Below are 19,970 nucleotides of genomic sequence, written 5' to 3' on the forward strand. Positions count from 1 at the left end.
CCGATCAAAAATGTGAATACTATGCTGGTGCTGTTTGGTCATCATATTGTATGGATGTGTTGCATTCAGAAAGAAAAATCCTTCAGCTCATCAAGCTGGGTGGATTTCTTTTGATGAGTCAAATGTGAGCTTAACCCTCTACCAAAATCACGCTTCTGGAAGTGGGGGAGTTAATAGCTTGGAGATAGGAAAGGGAGGTACATCAACTTTAAAGGTGATGATGGATATATTGTATGGGATGTTAAGGCAAACAGATTATCTAAAGACACCAGTCAAAATACAAACTGTAAGGAATGCGAATGAGTATTGTAAATATCATCAACGGCTTGGGCATGATATTGACTCGTGCGAGGAGTTTCTTTTGGAGGTAGAAAATATGATGACGTTGGGAATGTTAAGATTGATGAAACCCGAGGAAGATGAGTTAGTAGGAACAATGACGGGTTGTAACAAAAAAGTGGAAGTTTGTAGATATGTACCAACCGAAAAGGGTCCACCAAAAATGATCCTAACTAAGCCTATGAATACTGTTAACGAAGCTATAATGCCCAACCCTATTAATTATGGTTATTCTTGTCACAGCACAAAATCCTGCCCCCTGTTTTTCATGCTGAAATAGGAGGACTCACTCGGAGTGGGAGATGTTTTTACTCCTGAAAGAGTTGGAAAACCATAGAAAAGCCAAAGGAAAAGGACATGGTGGAATTGATAAAGACAGATGAGGTTAATAAGCCAGTAAGTGTATGAAGAGGCTAATGAATTTCTGAAATTGTATGAAGCACAGCGAATTATAGTATGGTTGATCAGCTAAAGAAAACACCCGCTAGGATTTCTTTGTTATCATTAATATTTGAGTTTCAGAATTGCATAGGAACGCACTTCAGTAAGGTTCTTAATGAAGCAATGTTCCTCAGTATATCACACAAGACTCCATAGAACATTTGGTGGGTAGGATTCAAGCTAGCAATTACCTCTATTTTACCGATGATGAGCTAGATCATGAAGACCGGTCATTAATAAACCATTTCATATCACGGTAAAAATGCAAGGATTGTGTGATTGCTAAGGTGCTTATAGATATGGTTCTGCTCTCAATGTATTGCCTAAGACATGTACTTGATAAAATGCCAGTTGATGCCTCTCACATGAAGCCAAGTACCATGACTGCTAGGGCATATGATGGTCCTAGACCAATCATTGGGAGTATTGATTGTGTTGAACTAATCATTGGCCACAACCATTTCAGGTCACATTACAAGTAATGGACATTCATCCATCATATAGCATGTTACTTGGAAGACCTTGGATCCATGCAGCCCGAGCTGTCGCATCTTCTTTACATCAACGAGTCAAATTTGTCATCAATGGGAATTTGGTGACTGTGAGAGCTGAGGAAACTTTGTCAATGATAAAAAAATGTGTCGATCCCTTACATAGAAACTGAAGAAAGTAAGGATGGAAATCTACATGCATTTGAAGTTGTAAATGTTGAATGGGTACCCGAAAATACGGTACGAAGAAAGCCAGAAATTTCCGAAACAGCAAAAATGGTTGCTAAATACTTCTTAAAGCATGGACTGCCATTTCAATATGACCATACTACCGGAATGCCTGAGAGGATTAATATGATAAAAATGAAGTGTGCGGATCAAAGGTTTGGCTTAGGGTTTAAGCCTGGGAAAGCAGATTTCAAAAGAGCAGCTGAAATTAGAAGAGAAAAGAGAATAGCCCGGATTGAGAGAAGAGAACCAGATGAAGACAGAATAGAGATCCCACCAATCCATGTAACATTTCCAAGATCCGCATATGTGATAAAAACAGAGGATTATGAGGGGGGGACTAAGAAAAGAATTCAATGGTGCTACTATTAATTATCTTGAATACGTCGATGAACAGGAAGAGGATAATGCTCATGAACAGTTGCCCCAGCTGACTATTGGTGTCTTGGAAGACGACTCATCAGAATTCGTGAGGAAACTGGCCGAGGGAGAAGATTTAGTAAATTGGGAAATTCAAGAAGTCCCAATTGTTTTCAAAAAGTAATGTTTTGATTGCTTATTCGTTGTTTTTCATTATTTGTATTGTTTGAATAATTGTGCCTTGCCGAATCATCATGGCTCAAGAGATTGGCAATAAGGTTTTATGGTTGAGCCCTTCTATCCTTTAAGTTTCAATGAGATCATGCATATTTTCTTTCAATCGTGTTGTTTTTTTTTCTTCTTCTCTGTTCATTTATTTACTTTCCCAGAACTATACACTCATAACCAAAACACTTTCCGCTCTCAGGAAATCTGAAAGCGGATCGTCGTACACCCCACAAACTCATTGCACTATGGATAATTGGCCTAACTTTGATGAAACTATAATTGCCATGGATGAGGAAGAATTTGGTGAGGAGGATATTCATGAATTCGCAAAGTTAATGGAACAATCTGATCGCACATGGAAGCCTGCAAAAGAAGAACTAGAACTGATAAATATGGGCACAGTACATAATAAAAGAGAGTTGAAAATAGGGAAGCTAATCTCTGCTGACGTTAGAAGTGAATTGATTGCTCTTTTACAAGAATACATTGATGTTTTTGCCTGGTCATACGCTGATATGCCTGGTCTGGATACTGATATTGTGGTACATAAACTACCTTTGATAGAAGGTTGTAAGCCGGTTAAGCAAAAGTTGAGGAGGACAAGGCCGGATATACTAATCAAAGTGAAAGAAGAGATAACAAAACAGTGGGATGCTGGATTCTTGGAAGTAGTTGATTATTCTCAATGGGTGTCCAATATCGTAGTAGTACCCAAGAAAGACAACAAAATCAGGGTATGTGTGGATTTCCGAGATTTGAATAAGGCAAGCCCGAAGGATAATTTTCCTTTACCCCACATAGATGTATTAGTAGATAATGTTGCTAAGAGTTCTACTTACTCTTTTATGGATGGTTTCTCTAGGTATAATCAGATTAAAATGGTCGAGCAAGACAAGAAGAAAACAACATTTGTTACCCCGTGGGGAACATATTGCTATAAAGTTATGCCATTTGGACTGAAAAATGTTGGGGCAACTTATCAAAGAGCAATGGTGACACTATTTCATGATATGATGCATAAAGAAATTGAGGTCTATGTGGATGATATGATTGCTAAGTCTAAGGATGAGGAAAACCATATCCCAGCTCTAAAGAAATTATTTGAAAGGCTGAGAAAATATCAATTAAAGATGAACCCTGCAAAATGCACATTTGGGGTGAAGTCTGGGAAGTTATTGGGATTTGTGGTGAGCAATAATGGCATAAAAGTAGATCCTGATAAAGTGAAAGCCATACAAGCTATGTCAGCTCCTAAAACTGAGAAAGAGGTTCGAGGCTTTTTGGGGCGTCTAAATTATATCGCTCGATTTATTTCACAACTTACAGTCACTTGTGAACCAATCTTTCGATTACTTCGAAAAAGAAACCCCGGAGTATGGGATGAGGATTGTCAAGAAGCCTTTGACAAGATTAAACAATATTTGCAGAACCCACCTCTATTGGTGCCACCGGTGTCGGGAAAGCCTCTCATTTTGTATTTAACAGTGACTGAATCAGCAATGGGCTGTGTGCTTGGCCAACATGATGAGTCTGGGAGAAAGGAGCAAGCCATCTACTACCTGAGTAAGAAATTCACTGAGTGTGAATCTCGTTACAGCATGATTGAGAAGCTGTGTTGTGGTTTGGTTTGGAGTGCGAAAAGGCTCCGACAGTATATGCTATACTATACCACTTGGTTAATTTCAAAGGTAGATCCTATCAAATATATCTTTGAAAAACCATACATGTCAAATAGGCTCGCCAGATGGCAAGTGTTGTTGGCTGAATATGATATCATTTACAAAACAAGAAAATCTGTGAAAGGAAGTGCAATCGCAGATCATTTAGCTGATAATGCTATTGAAGACTATGAGCCATTAAATTTTGACTTCCTTGATGAAGATGTGCTGGTAATAGAAGGTGATTGGTGGACCATGTACTTTGATGGTGCGGTGAATGTATCTGGTAATGGAGCTGGTGCTGTAATAATTTCTCCAAAAGGAAAACAATATCCCATATCCATTAAGTTGCAGTTCAATTGCACAAACAACACAGCTGAATATGAGGCTTGTATTCATGGATTGGAAGCTGCATTGGAGTTGAAGATAAGGAAATTAGAGGTATATGGAGACTCTATGTTGATAATCTGCCAGACAAAGGGGGAGTGGCAGACAAAAGATGAGAAATTGAAACCATATCAAGAATATCTCTCCAAATTGGCTGAAGACTTTGAAGAGATAGAGTTCAATCATTTAGGAAGGGATAAGAATCAATTTGCAGATGCTTTAGCAACCTTAGCCTCCATAGCCACAATTGATTGCGGTATTAGAGTACATCCTATAGGCATTGATATCAGAAGTTCTCCTGCTCATTGTTGTTTAGTAGAAGAAGAAGTGGATGGAAGTCCTTGGTATGCAGATATAAAAAGATTCATCCAATATCAGGAATATCCTTTTGAAGCTTCAAAAACAAATAAGAAGACTCTGAGAAGAATGGCAATGGAATACTTTATAGATGGAGAAATCTTATACAAAAGGTCATTTGATGGGACTCTACTAAGATGTCTAGACAGATCAGAAGCCAATAAAGCCTTGTATGAAGTGCATGGAGGAATTTGCACCACACATGCAAATGGACACATGATGGTGAGACAAATGCAAATAGCTGGGTATTTTTGGTTGACCATGGAGAAGGATTGTATAGAATTTGTCCGAAAATGTCATAAATGTTAGGTGCATAGCGACAAAATCAATGCACCCCCAGTGCCCTTATTCAATATGGTGTCACCTTGGCCATTCGCGATGTGGGGAATAGATGTGATTGGGCCTATTAATCCAAAAGACAGGAATGGGCATCGGTTTATCTTGGTCGCAATTGATTATTTTACAAAGTGGGTAGAGGCTTGCTCATATGCTAATGTGACTCAGAAGGTGGTCAAGCGATTCATTGAGAGAGACCTAATTTGTAGGTATGGTCTGCCAGAAAGGATAGTAACCGATAACGCCAAGAACTTCAATGGGAAGATGATTGTGGAATTATGCACTAAATGGAAAATCAAGCATTCCAATTCATCACCTTATAGACCAAAGATGAATGGTGTTGTTGAAGCTGCTAACAAAAACATAAAGAAGATTGTCCAGAAAATGGTGGTTACTTACAAAGATTGGCAGGAATGGCTTCCTTATGCTCTACATGCATATCGAACAGCAGTAAGGACGTCAACTGGGGCTCCACCTTATTCACTAGTTTACGGAATGGAGGCAGTGATGCCCTTGGAAGTAGAAATTCCTTCTCTAAGGGTCCTAATGGAGTCTGAGCTAGAAGAGGCTAAATGGGCTGAGATACGATATGAACAGTTAAATATGATCAGTGAGAAGAGATTAGCGGCGATTTGTCACCACCAACTGTATCAAAACAGGATAGCAAGAGCATATGACAGAAAAGTTCGATCAAGAGAGTTTAAAGAAGGAGATCTTGTATTGAGAAAAATCTTATTACTACCTAGTGAGAACCACAGCAAATGGGCACCCAATTATTAAGGTCCTTATGTAGTAAAGAAGGCATTTTCTGGAGGAGCATTGATACTAACAGGAATGGATGGAGAAGATTTGAGTAGGCCAGTGAATTCTGATTCTGTAAAGAAATATTATCCATGATTGTTGAGTCATTGATGACTGTATAAGTTCTCATCAAATCAATAAAAGTTTGGCCAAGAAATTCACTTTGCATATCTTTTCTCGCTCTCATAAATGTTATTGATTTCAAAGAATCAATAAATACACCCTTGAAGCCTCGCATGATCTCATAGATTCAATTCATTACTTTTACCAAAATCAGTTTCACTATTGGAATTTTGAAAAAATTGTTCTGGCATTTTGATTTCGAAAATGTTTGATGTTTATTCAAAAACCGATATTTTTGACATTCTACTTGTAGAATGACAAGTGAATCAAGCAACTCCTTCATAGAGGTGACCAAACCACACACAAAAAAAAAGGGAAAAGAAAAAAATACCCTTACCCCATGACTCTTGAATAATGTTTTTTTAAATGTATGAATAATGGTATGTAGTGAACTGGTTGCTCATAACTCATGAAAGGCATCTTTGCAAAGAATAAACCATCTCATTATACGAGGTCAAAGTTTATTGATCATAGCTGCTTGCGCTTGAAATGAGGAAAGGCCATCTTTGTTATTCCTTTCACATTCTAAAATAAGTACATCCCTTGCAAACCCTTTTTGAGCCTGAATAATTTCACAAGAAAAATCCCGACTAAGATCACACCCTACACTGGGGGCAACTGAAATTTCAATGATCAAGAAAGAGGATAAAGCCGTGAGAAAGCCAAAAGGCAAAAGAGCCCAAGAAACTCCAATACTAGGGGGCATGCCCAAATCACAAGAAAAAGTGATAACCAAGATAAAATGAGTATGCTCTAGCGAAGCAAGGGGCAAGTGAAATTTTGATGATCAAGAAGGAGGATAAAGCCGTGAGAAAGCCAAAAGGCAAAAGAGCCCAAGAAACTCCAATACTAGGGGGCATGCCCAAATCACAAGAAAAAGTGATAACCAAGATAAAATGAGTATGCTCTAGCGAAGCAATGAAAAAGAAGAAGAAGGGGGGCAAATCAAAGAAGAGCGGTAAAGGAAAATATGAATGACGTCAAAAGTAAAACTATTGATCGTGATCTTTAGTCTTTGAAACCCTGAAACACTCTTTGAGCCTTATGAATCCTATTCTTTCATAGCCAAAAACCAAAGCCTACGTTACGTACCTGTAGAAGTCCTTTCTAATCAAGCAAGCAAGCAATCTAGAACAATAAACATTGCTCTCAAAATGCAAAGAATACTTTTTTATAAGATTCATGACATCAAGAATAAACTACTCATTATTATTCATGCTGATAAAAATAAATGTTCAAAAAGAGACAAGTTTTTCTCTTACAAAACCTCGAGCTTTTTTCTTGAACCCTTCACTTCGAAACAAAAGGGTCATCTCATGATATATTTTCACCAAAGACCTCGGTACCAAACACAAGAGCAAATAATCTCTTTTCCCAGAAAGAAAATAACCAAGGAGTTGCAAGATTTCAAAAGCAAATCGTTATTTGACTCACATCGAAATAATTTTTGTTTTCAAAATGCAAGATCAAGATTTCAAGATTCATTCTAGACCCATATTCCTCCACCAAACTGAAAAGGAGAGAAATGAGAGAATGGCCTCTTAAAACCTTTATTTATCTAAGTCGCTGACAGAAGCACACTTAGGGGCAATAACCAATACAAGGGGGGCAACATTGTGTTTAGAAGGAAAGATTCTAGAAAAAGAGATGGTAATTTCCTTTAACCAGACAAGGGGGCATTTTGGTTTACAAAAGACAGCTCGATCCTTTCAGTAAGTGATACCGAATGTTTTTAGCAGTAAGATGAGGGATAATGAATAATCCTCTCAAATTATTTGATGAAACGGGCAAACAAGTGGGTCACGATGGGCACCACAAATGCTGAGTTATGCAAACAAATTTGGAAGTAGACTTACATGGGCCAACTCGAGTGGGTTGGAAGTCAAACGACAAAGATGACTCAAATCAGATAGCAAGATCTCATCAATCAATCAATAAGAAGACTATGAAGAAATGGGGGCCTATATTTCAAATCAGGTAAAGATGCATGCATATCATTTAACTTTGAGATATTGGACAATGAGTTTTGCAAATTTCATATGAGAAAATTCCAACGAAATCCATCAAGTGGAAGGCCAACTTGAAATGGCCAAAGATCAAAATTGTTGTTGAAAAATTTTTCATTTTTGAGAATTTTTCAACCTGGGCAGGCCGCCCATGAGAATTAGGCCACTAGAAAAATCTCTGTATTTTTCACCACTTTTCAGCCTCAACCATCATAGGTAGTGCATTTCCTATCCTACCTCCATTCGAGCGCGCCTTCGAGCCCTCGTCTTATCTCCATTCGAGCGCGCCTTCGAGCCCTCGTCTGAGTTCTTTTCGAGCGCGCCTTCGAGCCATCGACCATCAAAGGTAGTGCATTTTCTATCCTACCTCCATTCGAGCGCGCCTTCGATCCCTCATCTTATTTATTTTCGGGCGCGCCTTCGAGCCCTTGCCCATTAAAGGTAGTGCATTTTCTATCCTACCTCCATTCGAGTGTGCCTTCGAGCCTATCATGTCTTAAAAAAAATAAAAAATAAAAAATTCCTCGTATTTTTCTACTAGGCAGGTAACCCATTACAATGTGACCATCTGGGCTGGTAACCCATTACAAATACCAACTGGGCAGGTAACCCATTACAATATACCAACTGGGCAGGTAACCCATTACAATGTGACCAACCATTACAATGTGACCATCTGGGCTGGTAACCCATTACAATATACCAACTAGGCAGGTAACCCATTACAATGTGACCAACTGGCAGGTAACCCATTACAATGTGACCACCTGGGTCGGTAACCCATTACAATATACCAACTGGGCAGGTAACCCATTACAATGTGACCACCTGGGTCGGTAACCCATTACAATATACCAACTGGACAGGTAACCCATTACAATGTGACCACCTGGGCTGGTAACCCATTACAATATACCAACTAGGCAGGTAACCCATTACAATGTACCATCCTATACTGGGCAGGTAACCCATTACAATATGACCATCTGGGCCGGTAACCCATTACAATATACTATCACAAAAAAAAAACAAAACAAAACAAAACAAAACAAAACAAAAAACTGACCACCTGGGTCGGTAACCCATTACAATATACCATCATATACTGGGCAGGTAACCCATTACAATGTGACCACTTGGGTCGGTAACCCATTACAATATACCATCCTATACTGGGCAGGTAACCCATTACAATGTAACCATCTGGGCCGGTAACCCATTACAATATACCATCACAAAAAAAAAAAAAAAACAACAACAACAAAAACAAAAACAAAAATAAAAGAAAAAAATCAATAAAAAAGGGGGAAGGGTTTTCACAATTATTCTTCTTTACAAAACTTACTATACCAAGTCAAAAGAAAATAAATTTTCTAATGCATTTGCACCGTAAGCATTGTAAAGAGGGGGCAACTATTGTAACCAAATTTTAACCCAATTATTGTTAAAATAATTTTGAGGGTAAATCTTGAAAATTAAAAGACCAGGGGTTCGAATGCAAGGATTTAGAAACTTCAAGGACTAGATTGGAAATAACCATTCTCAGCCCAAAACAGCACCGTTTCAATCAGGTGTTGTCCGTCATCTTCGTCTTCAAAACACCGAACGTCCGCCTGCAAAGAAGGAAACAAAAGCGTGAAACACCAGTATCCTAACCCATTCAAAATACAAAAAGCAATAATTATCTTCATGATAATTACAACCCAACGAGATAAAAATTGCACTTTGAATTCGAGTCCTAGCAGGAACCGTCTCCCTCAGTCGTGCTTATCAAGAGGAGAGACGTGAGGCTGAGGGGGAGGAAAATTGATCCCTATAAATACCCAACAATTGACAACGCCAAAAAAAAAAAAAAGAAACCCAGAAAAACAGAGATAAGAACAGGAAACCGAACCAAAAAAGAACCCAAAAACAGAGCAATTAACCAAAAAAAACAGAGCAAACAAAACACAAAAAAAAAGAGAGAAGAGACAGAGAAGAACAGATCACCGGCCAAATTTCATCCCTTCTAGAAATCGGTTTTCGTCTGAACTGCTTTCACCCCTACAGAAACCCAATTGACCACCGAACCATAGATCATTGACATAGAGCAGTCGAGCCACACCGTCGCTTTAACCTGCCTCAGCATCGCCAGAAACAGAAAGTAGTCGACTCAAAGCAGCCAGACCAGCGTTGCAATCTTCTTCAATCTCCAGAAACAGGTTCGCTTCCTTTTTCATTTTTTCTTTGCTCTTCATGTTCAAATAATTGTTTGAACAGTGCGAAGGTAATTTAATTACCTTCGCACTGTTGATGCACGCGTGATCTGTTTCACGCGTGCATCTTGTGTAGCCGCGTCACTGGCTTGGGCCAGTGACCCGGGCCGGGCTGGCTGGGTTCAGCCCAGCCCTTGTGGGGCTGAGCTGAGCCCAGCCACCAACATGTATACCTGCTGGGCTGGATTTAGCCCAGCCCAGCCCAAAAATAAAAAAAGTAAAAAAATATATAATAAAAATTATGTATGTAAAAAATATATACATAAATGAATTTATTGTTTTTTTTTATTCATTGACAAAAAAAAACACATAAAATAAAATAGGATAAATTTATTTAGTATATTCACCGACGCCAGAGTCGGGAATAAAAAATACTAGGGTAAATTTATTTTATTTTATTTTGTTTCGCATGTATAAAAAAATAATTTGATAAAAAAAATAATAAATTGATTTCTACTTGTTTATTCACTGACGCCAGAGTCAGGAATATAATAAAATGATGATATGAATTTACTTATTTTGATACCTACGTAATATTTACCAACGCCAGAGTTGAAAATATCCGTAGTTGAATATTCACTGGCGCCAGAGTTAGGAATATTGTACACAAGAAATCATAGTATAAACCAATAAAAATTTTAGCAATTAATAACAAAGACCAGCAATGCAGCCTACCTTAGGTAGGACGTTTAAGGGGTGATAATATCTTCCCTTTTTCGTAACCAGTCTCGGATCATAGAATCTCTGTTGACCAGTTAGGGTTCCTAGTAACCATAATACTAAGTGGTTACTCCTTAAACAAAGACCTTTTCCCCTAAAAGAACACGACGCCAGAAATCTGTTCTTTTTCCATAATCCGAGAATTAATTTTTAAGGTCGCCGCGATGTCGGGTGCGACAAACCCTGGTTAAAAAGGTGACATTGTCGTAAAATGGTAATAAGTCCATAAATAAATTAAATGATGGAAAAAGTAAAATAAATATATTTTGGAATAAATATATGGTCACAAGAATTTAGAGGAACAAACAATACGGTCTAGGAAAGGATGAAACAAGAAAATTTTAGGTTATTGGCACATTAACCAAGTTTATGTTATTAATAATAACTCCCAATCTAATTGTTAGATCAAGTTGTAATTTTATGAAGAGTCTTATGATGCATTTTTATATTTTAGATTAGAATTTTAAGGCAATCAGAGTTCTAAAAGGTTATATAATAATGCCAATAAGTGGACAAAAAATAACATATAAACTTAACAATGACATTTTCATAAATAAATTGAATAAATTGGAAATTATAGTTTCTTCCTCTCTTTGAAACAACCAGCTCTGCTGGAAGCGAGAGAGAAAAAAAAAGATAGTTCTCTTCTTTCTTGATTTTTACTTAAAAACTTAGGAGAAATCATGATTTAAGTCATGGTTAGTGAGAGGATAGGTGTTTAAAAACAATCAAACATAAGAATAAAACATAAATCAAGTGAGAAAATAGAGATTTAAAGAGAGAAGTCATAAAAAAAAAGTGAGCAAACAAAGAGAAAGGGTGGAAATTTTTTGAAGGGTTATTCGAAGCTCATTTGATTGTTCGATAAAGAGTTCTGAACTCAAGTATGCAAGTTTAAGTAGAGAGAAATGAATTTTTATGTGAAATTCTTAAATCTTAATAAGGGTTCTTGGATGAAAATTAAGGGAATTATAAAATTATGGTGGAATAATGTAATTGGGGTAGATTAGGATATGAATGACTCGAAAATGAGTAATTATAAAAGAAAATTTTGGAATTTTGGTTAAATTAGATTGGGCCATAATAGGTAAAAAGTGAGGAATTTATAAAGCTAAAATGAATGTTTAATTATTGCTTGTATTTAGCATCTGAAGATGTGTTGATGATGGTTATAATTGGATTAAATTAATTATCAAATTTTAATTGATTTTCTTGTTAATATATTGTGAATTAGGGTATATATGCAAATATTGAAAAATTGTGTTAATGGTTTATAATTGATAGATTGAGTTAGATTAATATGTTTAATGAAAATTTATAAATAATTGAAGATCGGATTATGAAAACAATTGAAACTTAGGATTGGCCATATATTATTTTGCGGAAGAATGGGATAATTGCGATAATTTTTGTGTGTGTGTGTGTTATATTAGGGTGGTGACAATAGAGAAAGAATGGTTAGTTATAAAAATCGAAAATGATATTGAGTATGTTTGTATATTAAGATTTGTTTATAAAAGATCAACGCATGAGAAATTTATCTTAAAATTTTTAAATGAATATAAAATTTATGTTATGAAAAATATACAAAAAGAAAATAAATTGGAACTCTCATTCAGGTTGAGGTTTGATATAACATAAATATAAATATAAAAGAACATGGATATAAAATTAAAAGTGTGGAGAATGTATTTAAATGTTGGTAGTGTTAGGATTATACACAAAAATTTAGGGAATATGAGAACTAATATTTGAATATGTAAGTTAGTTAGTTGTTAATAAATAAATAGTGGAATATGAAGTGAATAAAGGATAACAAAAGGGAATTGACAAGAAGTAAATATCTTTCATGAAAGATAATAGGATCATAAATTAAGAAACCCTATAGTTATATTCCGGTTCAAGTTGGATTTGAATAGTTATTTTAGACTCGAGTTCAAATATAAATAATATAAAGCATGAATAATGAGTATTCATTTCTATCCCTATAAAAAAGAATAGATTTGGGTAAGGAAAACAAAACGAATCCTTACCATCCACTTTTTTTAAAAAACAAATAGATCATGTGTATTTAGAGAAACTTTCATATCGATTATTTCATTCAATGTTTCTTTAATTATTATCCTATCATCCACTTTTATCTTTTATTGTAAATTCTTACCCTTCATGTCGTACATTGATAAATAAATAAAATTTTATGTTTTTTATAACAACATGGACCAGGTAAAGCTAAAATGATAGGTGTGTGTGTACACACTCAACTTAAGAATCAACTAAAAAAAAAAAATTGGATAAATGATTTAACTCATGGATCACTAGGTCAATGCAAATCATTTTATGAAAATGTCATGTTAACTCGTGGGTTAATTTTTTTAATAAAATAACATTGTTTCATTTTTTAATTTTTTTAAGTTAGTCAATCAGATTAACAAAGTCATTAAAAGCTTGTCTGAATTAAATGGATTTTACAATATCAATATATATATATATATATATATATATATATATTTAATTAATTTAAAACTTGATCCAAGTCAAGTTCCAAATTATAAATTTATTGGATCAACATGCTAGACTAATAGATTTAAAATGTTAACCTATTAGGTAACAGAGTCATTTAAAAACATGTCCGAATCAACTGGATTTTACTGATCAATATCCTTTTTTCATTTAATTTGAAAATCAATGCAAGTGAAGTTTTGAATGATGCATTTCTCATATCAACATATTAAACCATACCATGTTTAATATTATAGAATCAAAATGTTAATCGATCAAGCCAACTAAGTCATTAAAAACCTAATCATATTAATTATATTTTATAGAATAAATATTTTTTCCTATTTAATTTGAAATCTAATTTAGGTCAAGGTCTAAATCATGAATTTTTCAGGTCAACATGATAGACCGAACCGAGTTTAGCATTATAGAATCAAAATGTTACCCGATAAGATCAATTAGGTTATCAAAAAATCGATTAAATCAACTGAATTTTATCAAATTAATATCTAATTTTTTTATTTAATTTGAAATATAATCTAGGTCAGGTTTTGAATCATGAATCTCTTGAGTCAACTAACCGATTAGATCAACTAAGTCATTAAAAATCTAGTCAAATAAGTTAGATTTATTAAATCGATATCTTTTTTAATTTAATTTAAAATCTAATCTAATAGTTCTAAATCTTGAATTTTTCAAATTAACATTATAATATCTCGAATTAACATTATAATAGAAGTTAAATGATGTCAAAAAATCATTGTAAATTAATAAACCTTTTAATGTGAATTGTAATAATAGTTTCATTTTCAATTTCTTATCTTATATTTTTATGAGATGTTTTTTAATTGTTTATGTTTTTTTTCCTCTACTAATAATTAAAATGTACAATTACCATTTTTTTATTTTTGGCCTATCAATTCAATTATTGTTATCAGACTCAAGGTTTTTAGATCTAAACTATTTTTTAATACTCTTAATATTTTTTAATATTTAAAATAATAATATTAACATGTTGCAAAACAAGGGCTAATATACTAGTATCGTAGCAAACCAAGTTTAACATTATAGAATTAAAAAAACATCATAATCTTAAAAAATAAAATAAAATTACAAATATGAAAAGTTATTATATAAATAAATAAAATAGGTGGGAAGCAGTAGCTTGATGAGTCAGACATGGGTCATCTTCTGGTAAAACAAATCCAACATACCTCTCTCTCCACCCTTCGCATCTAACCAATCTCTCTATCTCTCGCAACCACAACACAGACAGCTGGATCCACCACCACGCGCGCACCTCCACTTTCTCTTTCTCTACGCGCCGACACCATCCTCCTTCCACCTCTCAGATCCGCTCCTTCTCCTAAGTCCACACAGTTTTCCTGCTTTACGAGCTGCTTCAAACTCAGTTTAAACTCCGTCCGAGTAAGAACTGAGTTTGGTAAATAAAGAAAGAAAGAAATGGTGGTGTGAAGTTATAGTAAGGGTTGTTTGTTTACAAGTGGAAAAATAGGGTTTTGGTGTTTTTAACTGTAGAATTATGGCGATGGAGAGTGGGAGCTGGAAAGAATCGTACAAGGGGATGTCGGCTGATAATATTAAGGGATTAGTGTTGGCACTGTCTTCCAGCGTCTTTATTGGTGCCAGTTTCATTGTCAAGAAGAAGGGCTTGAAGAAAGCTGGGGCCTCCGGTATCAGGGCAGGTATCTTTCTTTTCATTTTTTTTTTTAATGATTTTGGATTTTTTTTTTGGGGTCTTATTTTTAAGCTTGACTTTATTATTGGTTACCCAGTAACGGGTTGGAAAATCTCCTCAAAATTTATTCTTTTTGGCCATTTTTGGGAGGTATTGGCATTATAAGAATGGTTGGATTAGAACTTGTCTCAAACTTCAAGTAGATTCCAAGCTGATGATGTTCTTGACTAGGTTTTAGGTGGTGGTGGTGTACTTTTGTTTGAAACTTGAGAGATTGATTTTGATGGATTTTTGCTGAATGTGTTAGATTTTTTTTATCGAGTCAGTTGGAAGTTTTGGAAAATGGGTTTATGAGGAGTTAATAAGATCTATCTATTTCTCTGTAATAATTGCATTTTTTACAGATTTCTTGCAATCCCTTTTGAACTCTTAACTCAACTTCCATGTATTTCGTTAATGAATTACATATGGGTAACACTAGTTTTTGAATCCATATGTGGATACAAATTTGTTGGCAAGATGTGTGATTTTATTTTATACGGAAATTAATGTGTTACCTTTTGTGGTGATGTGTGTTGAAATCTATTTGTTCTATTCTTTTTGCGGAGGATCCAAGAAGCTACTATGCAAAAATGCTTATAGAAATTCATAAACCTCAATTTTAGTGCCCTGCTTTGCTATTGTACCTTTTACAGTGTGCTGTTATACTTGTATAGTGAACATGAATTCACTGAAATTGACTCTGTTGACTTTAATACACAGGAAGTGGAGGTTATACTTATTTATATGAACCGCTCTGGTGGGTGGGCATGATAACAAGTAAGTTTTACCATCATCAAATGTGGTTGTTTCTTAAGTCATCTGCTTTTAGATCTTGAGATGATACGAATGTTTAAGTGCGTCTCTCCTTTTCTTTCTCTATGTTCAATGTGGATGCAAGTTATGTTTGATCTTTTTACAAAAGCCTATGTTTAAAACTCTTCACAACTTGGAGTACCTTTAAAATTTAACAAATTGGTTATCTGCTTATTTTGTCTGGACATCATAGCTGTATTTGCAACTAGTCCACTCTAATATTTGCCTGTTATTTCAACAGTGATTGTTGGGGAAATTGCTAATTTTGCAGCTTATGCATTTGCACCTGCTATCCTGGTCACTCCTCTTGGTGCTCTCAGCATTATTATAAGGCATGATAGATCATCAACCACAATCTAATTTATATTTCTTATTCAGGTCTTAACATTTTGTTGGTTTGCAGTGCTGCTCTTGCACATATCATATTACGAGAGAAATTGCATATTTTTGGAATTCTTGGTTGTGTTCTTTGTGTTGTGGGTTCTACAACAATTGTGCTGCATGCTCCTCAAGAACGTGAGATTGAATCCGTGAAAGAAGTTTGGGATCTCGCTACAGAGCCTGGTAATAGATTTGTTTGTTAAAAATAGTGTGAAAATTGCATATTAATCATAATTCTAATAGACTAAGTTGCAAAGAAATGTGCTTAAGAAACAAACCTGTATCCCTTTTTTTTTCAGCCTTTCTGTTCTATGCTGCTTTGGTCATAGCAGCTGTATTCATTCTCATATTCCACTTTATCCCTGACTATGGCCAGACGCATATAATGGTTTCCATTGGTGTTTGTTCTCTCGTAGGCTCCTTGTCGGTATGCATTGTTATACTCTTGTTGGTTATTGTATTGTTTGTTTTCTTGCAAGGTTTTTCCCCCCTTTTGTAAATGGTATTCTCAAACATTGATGTTTGACAGGTCATGAGTGTTAAAGCACTTGGAATTGCGTTGAAGCTGACACTCTCAGGAACGAATCAGCTAATATATCCGCAAACATGGGTCTTTGCCTTTGTTGTAATTACTTGTGTGCTTACCCAAATGAATTATTTGAACAAGGTAGCAGTCGTTTCTTGTCTGTCATCTTAGGGCTTTTTTATGCACTTCTCAGATAATTATCTATCTAAGTATATCATTATACTTTGGATCATTTATTTAACTTCCTCTATGATAAGATCCTTGCAAGTTGGTGGATATTGTTACATTCCAATGAAGTTGATAACTTTCTCATTGCACCTTCCTCAGTTATTAAAATCTTTCCTGTCATGGTACTTTCAATGATGATGGAACATGGGAAAATTTGTGTTTGTTATCATGATGTGCTAATATGTGGCTATTGGCTTTGTTAAAGAAGTTTTAAGGTGTCTTTCCTTAACTTTTCTTATAAGGCAAACAATAATTTGTGCTGACAGAATTGCCAGGTTTAGGGAAAGGTGGATTATGGAAATAAAAAATGCTGATACATTTGAGGGTTGGTAGAACTTAGTGTTTAAAAGCGATTGAGATTCATACCTGAGGAATGGAACATTTGCATAGGATGCTATTTGTTGGTGGTATCAAAAACCCTGTATGATGTGGGAAATCCAAATTCTTGATACAATGGATTCTGGGCTTGATAACAATGCCTGTTATTTTACCTGATATGTTTGGAGTGATGTCTCTAGCTGCGTATAGAAAATTGTATGGGTGTGTGGGTTTCTGTCGGAGAGATGAGTGTAGGAATTCCTACTTCAATGGATCTTGGGAACTGTTGAAACTTGGTTGGTGGTAGAGTATCTTTCGGTCTTTATGTTGTCTAGTGCATGGGATGTATGAAATATTTTGGAGGATGTGAAGAAATTATATTAATTAGCTTCTTCTTTTTTTTTCTGTGATAAAATAAAATTGGATTGATTCTCATTTAGTCAATTGATCACCAGGGATACTTCCTCTGTCCTAATATTTTTCTCCACTTTTGTGATTTTTGGGATGTCCCAAAGACAGTTCCTTAAAAATAAAATTTGTTAATCTTACAAATCTATTACCCATTATGATTGTTAAAAGAGAGAGAAAGATCTCAATCAACTATGCAGAAGCGTCACACTAATAAGCTGGCTGCACTGATCCTTTTTCTCCATTTGTTTTGTTCTGTGTCAAGGGAAGCATTGAGACATAAATGTAACATGTTCTGTTGTAAATTGATTATCCATCAGGCTGTCTGGTTTCTAGAAGGTGTAAAATTGGCTTAAACGATACTATTTAGGAGTTCGAATATCTTTTCTTGTTGAGGCTTGCACCTAAAATAAGGATTAACCTCGTAGTTGCGTGGACTTGTATCAAGTAACATCTTGGATTTCATGTGTCGCTTGTCATCTGGTTGTATGCAAAACTTATTGTTTTTTTATGGTGACAGCTCTCTCATTCTCCTTTGATTATATTTTTGGTTTTTCCTATGCAGGCGCTTGACACTTTCAACACTGCTGTTGTTTCTCCAATATACTATGTTATGTTTACATCACTAACAATTTTGGCAAGTGTAATCATGTTCAAGGTATGCTTTTCTACTGACTCAGTAAGCATCCTCCGTTACTTTGTCAACTTGATATGATTTGTTAATTGTCCGCAGTGGTAATGCTGTGAAAGTGCTTTTCAAAGTGTGTTTGGATCAAAACAATTGAAAATCACCCAAACAAGCATCAAATTGATGCCTTTTCAGCCCAAAACACAGCTTTATACTTGCAGCACCAAACTCACACTAAAGCAGCCTGATTGAGTTGTCGAAGGCATGGAAATTATGCCTCAGTCTTGTAACCTCCTTGCCTTTCAGTTGATCCCATTTCAACCTGTTGGTGATTGGAAAATTGAACTTGCTTTGAACTTTTCAGCATTTAGTATTTTCTTGTCTGGTAATGGCTTCCCCTTTGTTTTTAGAATAAAGATAAATGAAAAGGGATAGGAAGAGGTGAAGGAAAATAAGCATATAGGTGATGGTTTTTATTTCCATCACTGAGTCATCATTGCTCTAAAGGATGGAATTTGGAAAAAAAATTCCCTTGGTGCCTTCATTTGTGGTCTCCTGTGTTTAGACTCTTTTGGGGATTTGTTATATTTTGAAGTTTGACTTTGATTAATTTTTTCAGCGTGATTTTACATGAATAACCATTTTTGAATATCATCCTTTTTACTCTAATCAGGATTGGGATAGGCAGAGTCCAACTCAAATAGTGACCGAAATGTGTGGGTTCATGACTATCCTTTCAGGAACGTTTCTTCTTCACAAGACGAAGGATATGGCTGATGGTATATGCTCTCTGATATCATTATTATTGTAACCATTATTAGTATTTCCTACCCGTGCCCCTTGTCTCCCACAAGCACTTGATGCACACTGATATGGTTTCTAACTGCATGATTTATGAGAGATCCATGCCAGTATCTTTGGAATTCTTAACCTCTGATTGATGTTTGGAAATCAAATGTAGGATCTCCATCGCTACCCGTGCGACTCTCCAAGCACACAGAGGAGGATGGCTTTGGTACTGAGGGCATTCCTCTTAGGCGGCAGGATTCTTCGAGAGCATAAAATTCATTTTTTGCTTGAGCTCGTTTCTTCAATCGCACCTCTTCCAGGGAGGGAGTGAAAAAAAAAAGAAAGCTCAAGGCACCATCACCTGTCCATTGTTGAGTCCATTTTCGTTTTGTTATACATTACAGTAAGAAGGGAAGGTGGAAATTTTCTCTTCATTAAACCCTTTTTAGGTGAGAGAGTGCATCAGCTGTTGCCTTGTTTACAGCTCCCCCTATTCATACAGAAAGAACTGGCCAGTGTGATTTTGGATAGCATTGGTAATAGTGTATCATTCTTCCAATTTTCCGAAGAAAGAATCTTCAGCTTCCTTCTGTGTGCATGGAAACAAATTTCTAGTGGATGCTTTATCTTCCACTTAAGTCATTTTCTATTATTTTTTTTATTGGCATTGATGTGATCACCTGATACTCTACTGGTTCTAAGTGATTGGTGGTGGAAAGGAAGATGCCCGAGTTGTTCCTTTCAAGGATGAAAAAAATGTTGCAAGCCCCGAAGAACTAAAGTCAAATTTACTACATAAATCCTCACCAGGTTCACAAATAAATTGTATGTTTCTAATGTCTCTATCCAAACTGTGAAGATAGTGAGATAGATGATACATTCCTAGCCAGAAATTCATTTTAAAACTAT

The 19,970-nt window shown here is 35.5% G+C and overlaps 2 protein-coding genes across 2 annotated transcripts; both read left to right on the forward strand.

Annotated features, from left to right (window-relative positions):
- The first annotated feature begins 1,547 nt into the window (after window positions 1–1,547).
- LOC118056165 (uncharacterized) lies at window positions 1,548–5,605 on the forward strand. Its single transcript, XM_035068286.1, has 6 exons — window positions 1,548–1,784; window positions 1,897–2,039; window positions 2,287–3,079; window positions 3,146–4,711; window positions 4,799–5,095; window positions 5,237–5,605. The coding sequence occupies exons 1-6, from the start codon at window positions 1,548–1,550 to the stop codon at window positions 5,603–5,605; spliced, it is 3,405 nt and encodes a 1,134-aa protein (XP_034924177.1).
- Window positions 5,606–14,398: 8,793 nt separating this feature from the next.
- On the forward strand, window positions 14,399–19,728 carry LOC118056166 (probable magnesium transporter NIPA4). The gene is made up of 9 exons (XM_035068287.2): window positions 14,399–14,935; window positions 15,691–15,747; window positions 16,025–16,115; window positions 16,187–16,347; window positions 16,464–16,591; window positions 16,694–16,831; window positions 18,210–18,302; window positions 18,946–19,051; window positions 19,234–19,728. Exons 1-9 carry the CDS (start codon window positions 14,773–14,775, stop codon window positions 19,332–19,334), a joined length of 1,038 nt encoding a protein of 345 aa, XP_034924178.1. The 5' UTR covers window positions 14,399–14,772; the 3' UTR covers window positions 19,335–19,728.
- Window positions 19,729–19,970: the final 242 nt, after the last annotated feature.

This window comes from Populus alba, chromosome 3, assembly GCF_005239225.2.
Source record: "Populus alba chromosome 3, ASM523922v2, whole genome shotgun sequence".
Lineage (NCBI taxonomy): Eukaryota > Viridiplantae > Streptophyta > Magnoliopsida > Malpighiales > Salicaceae > Populus > Populus alba.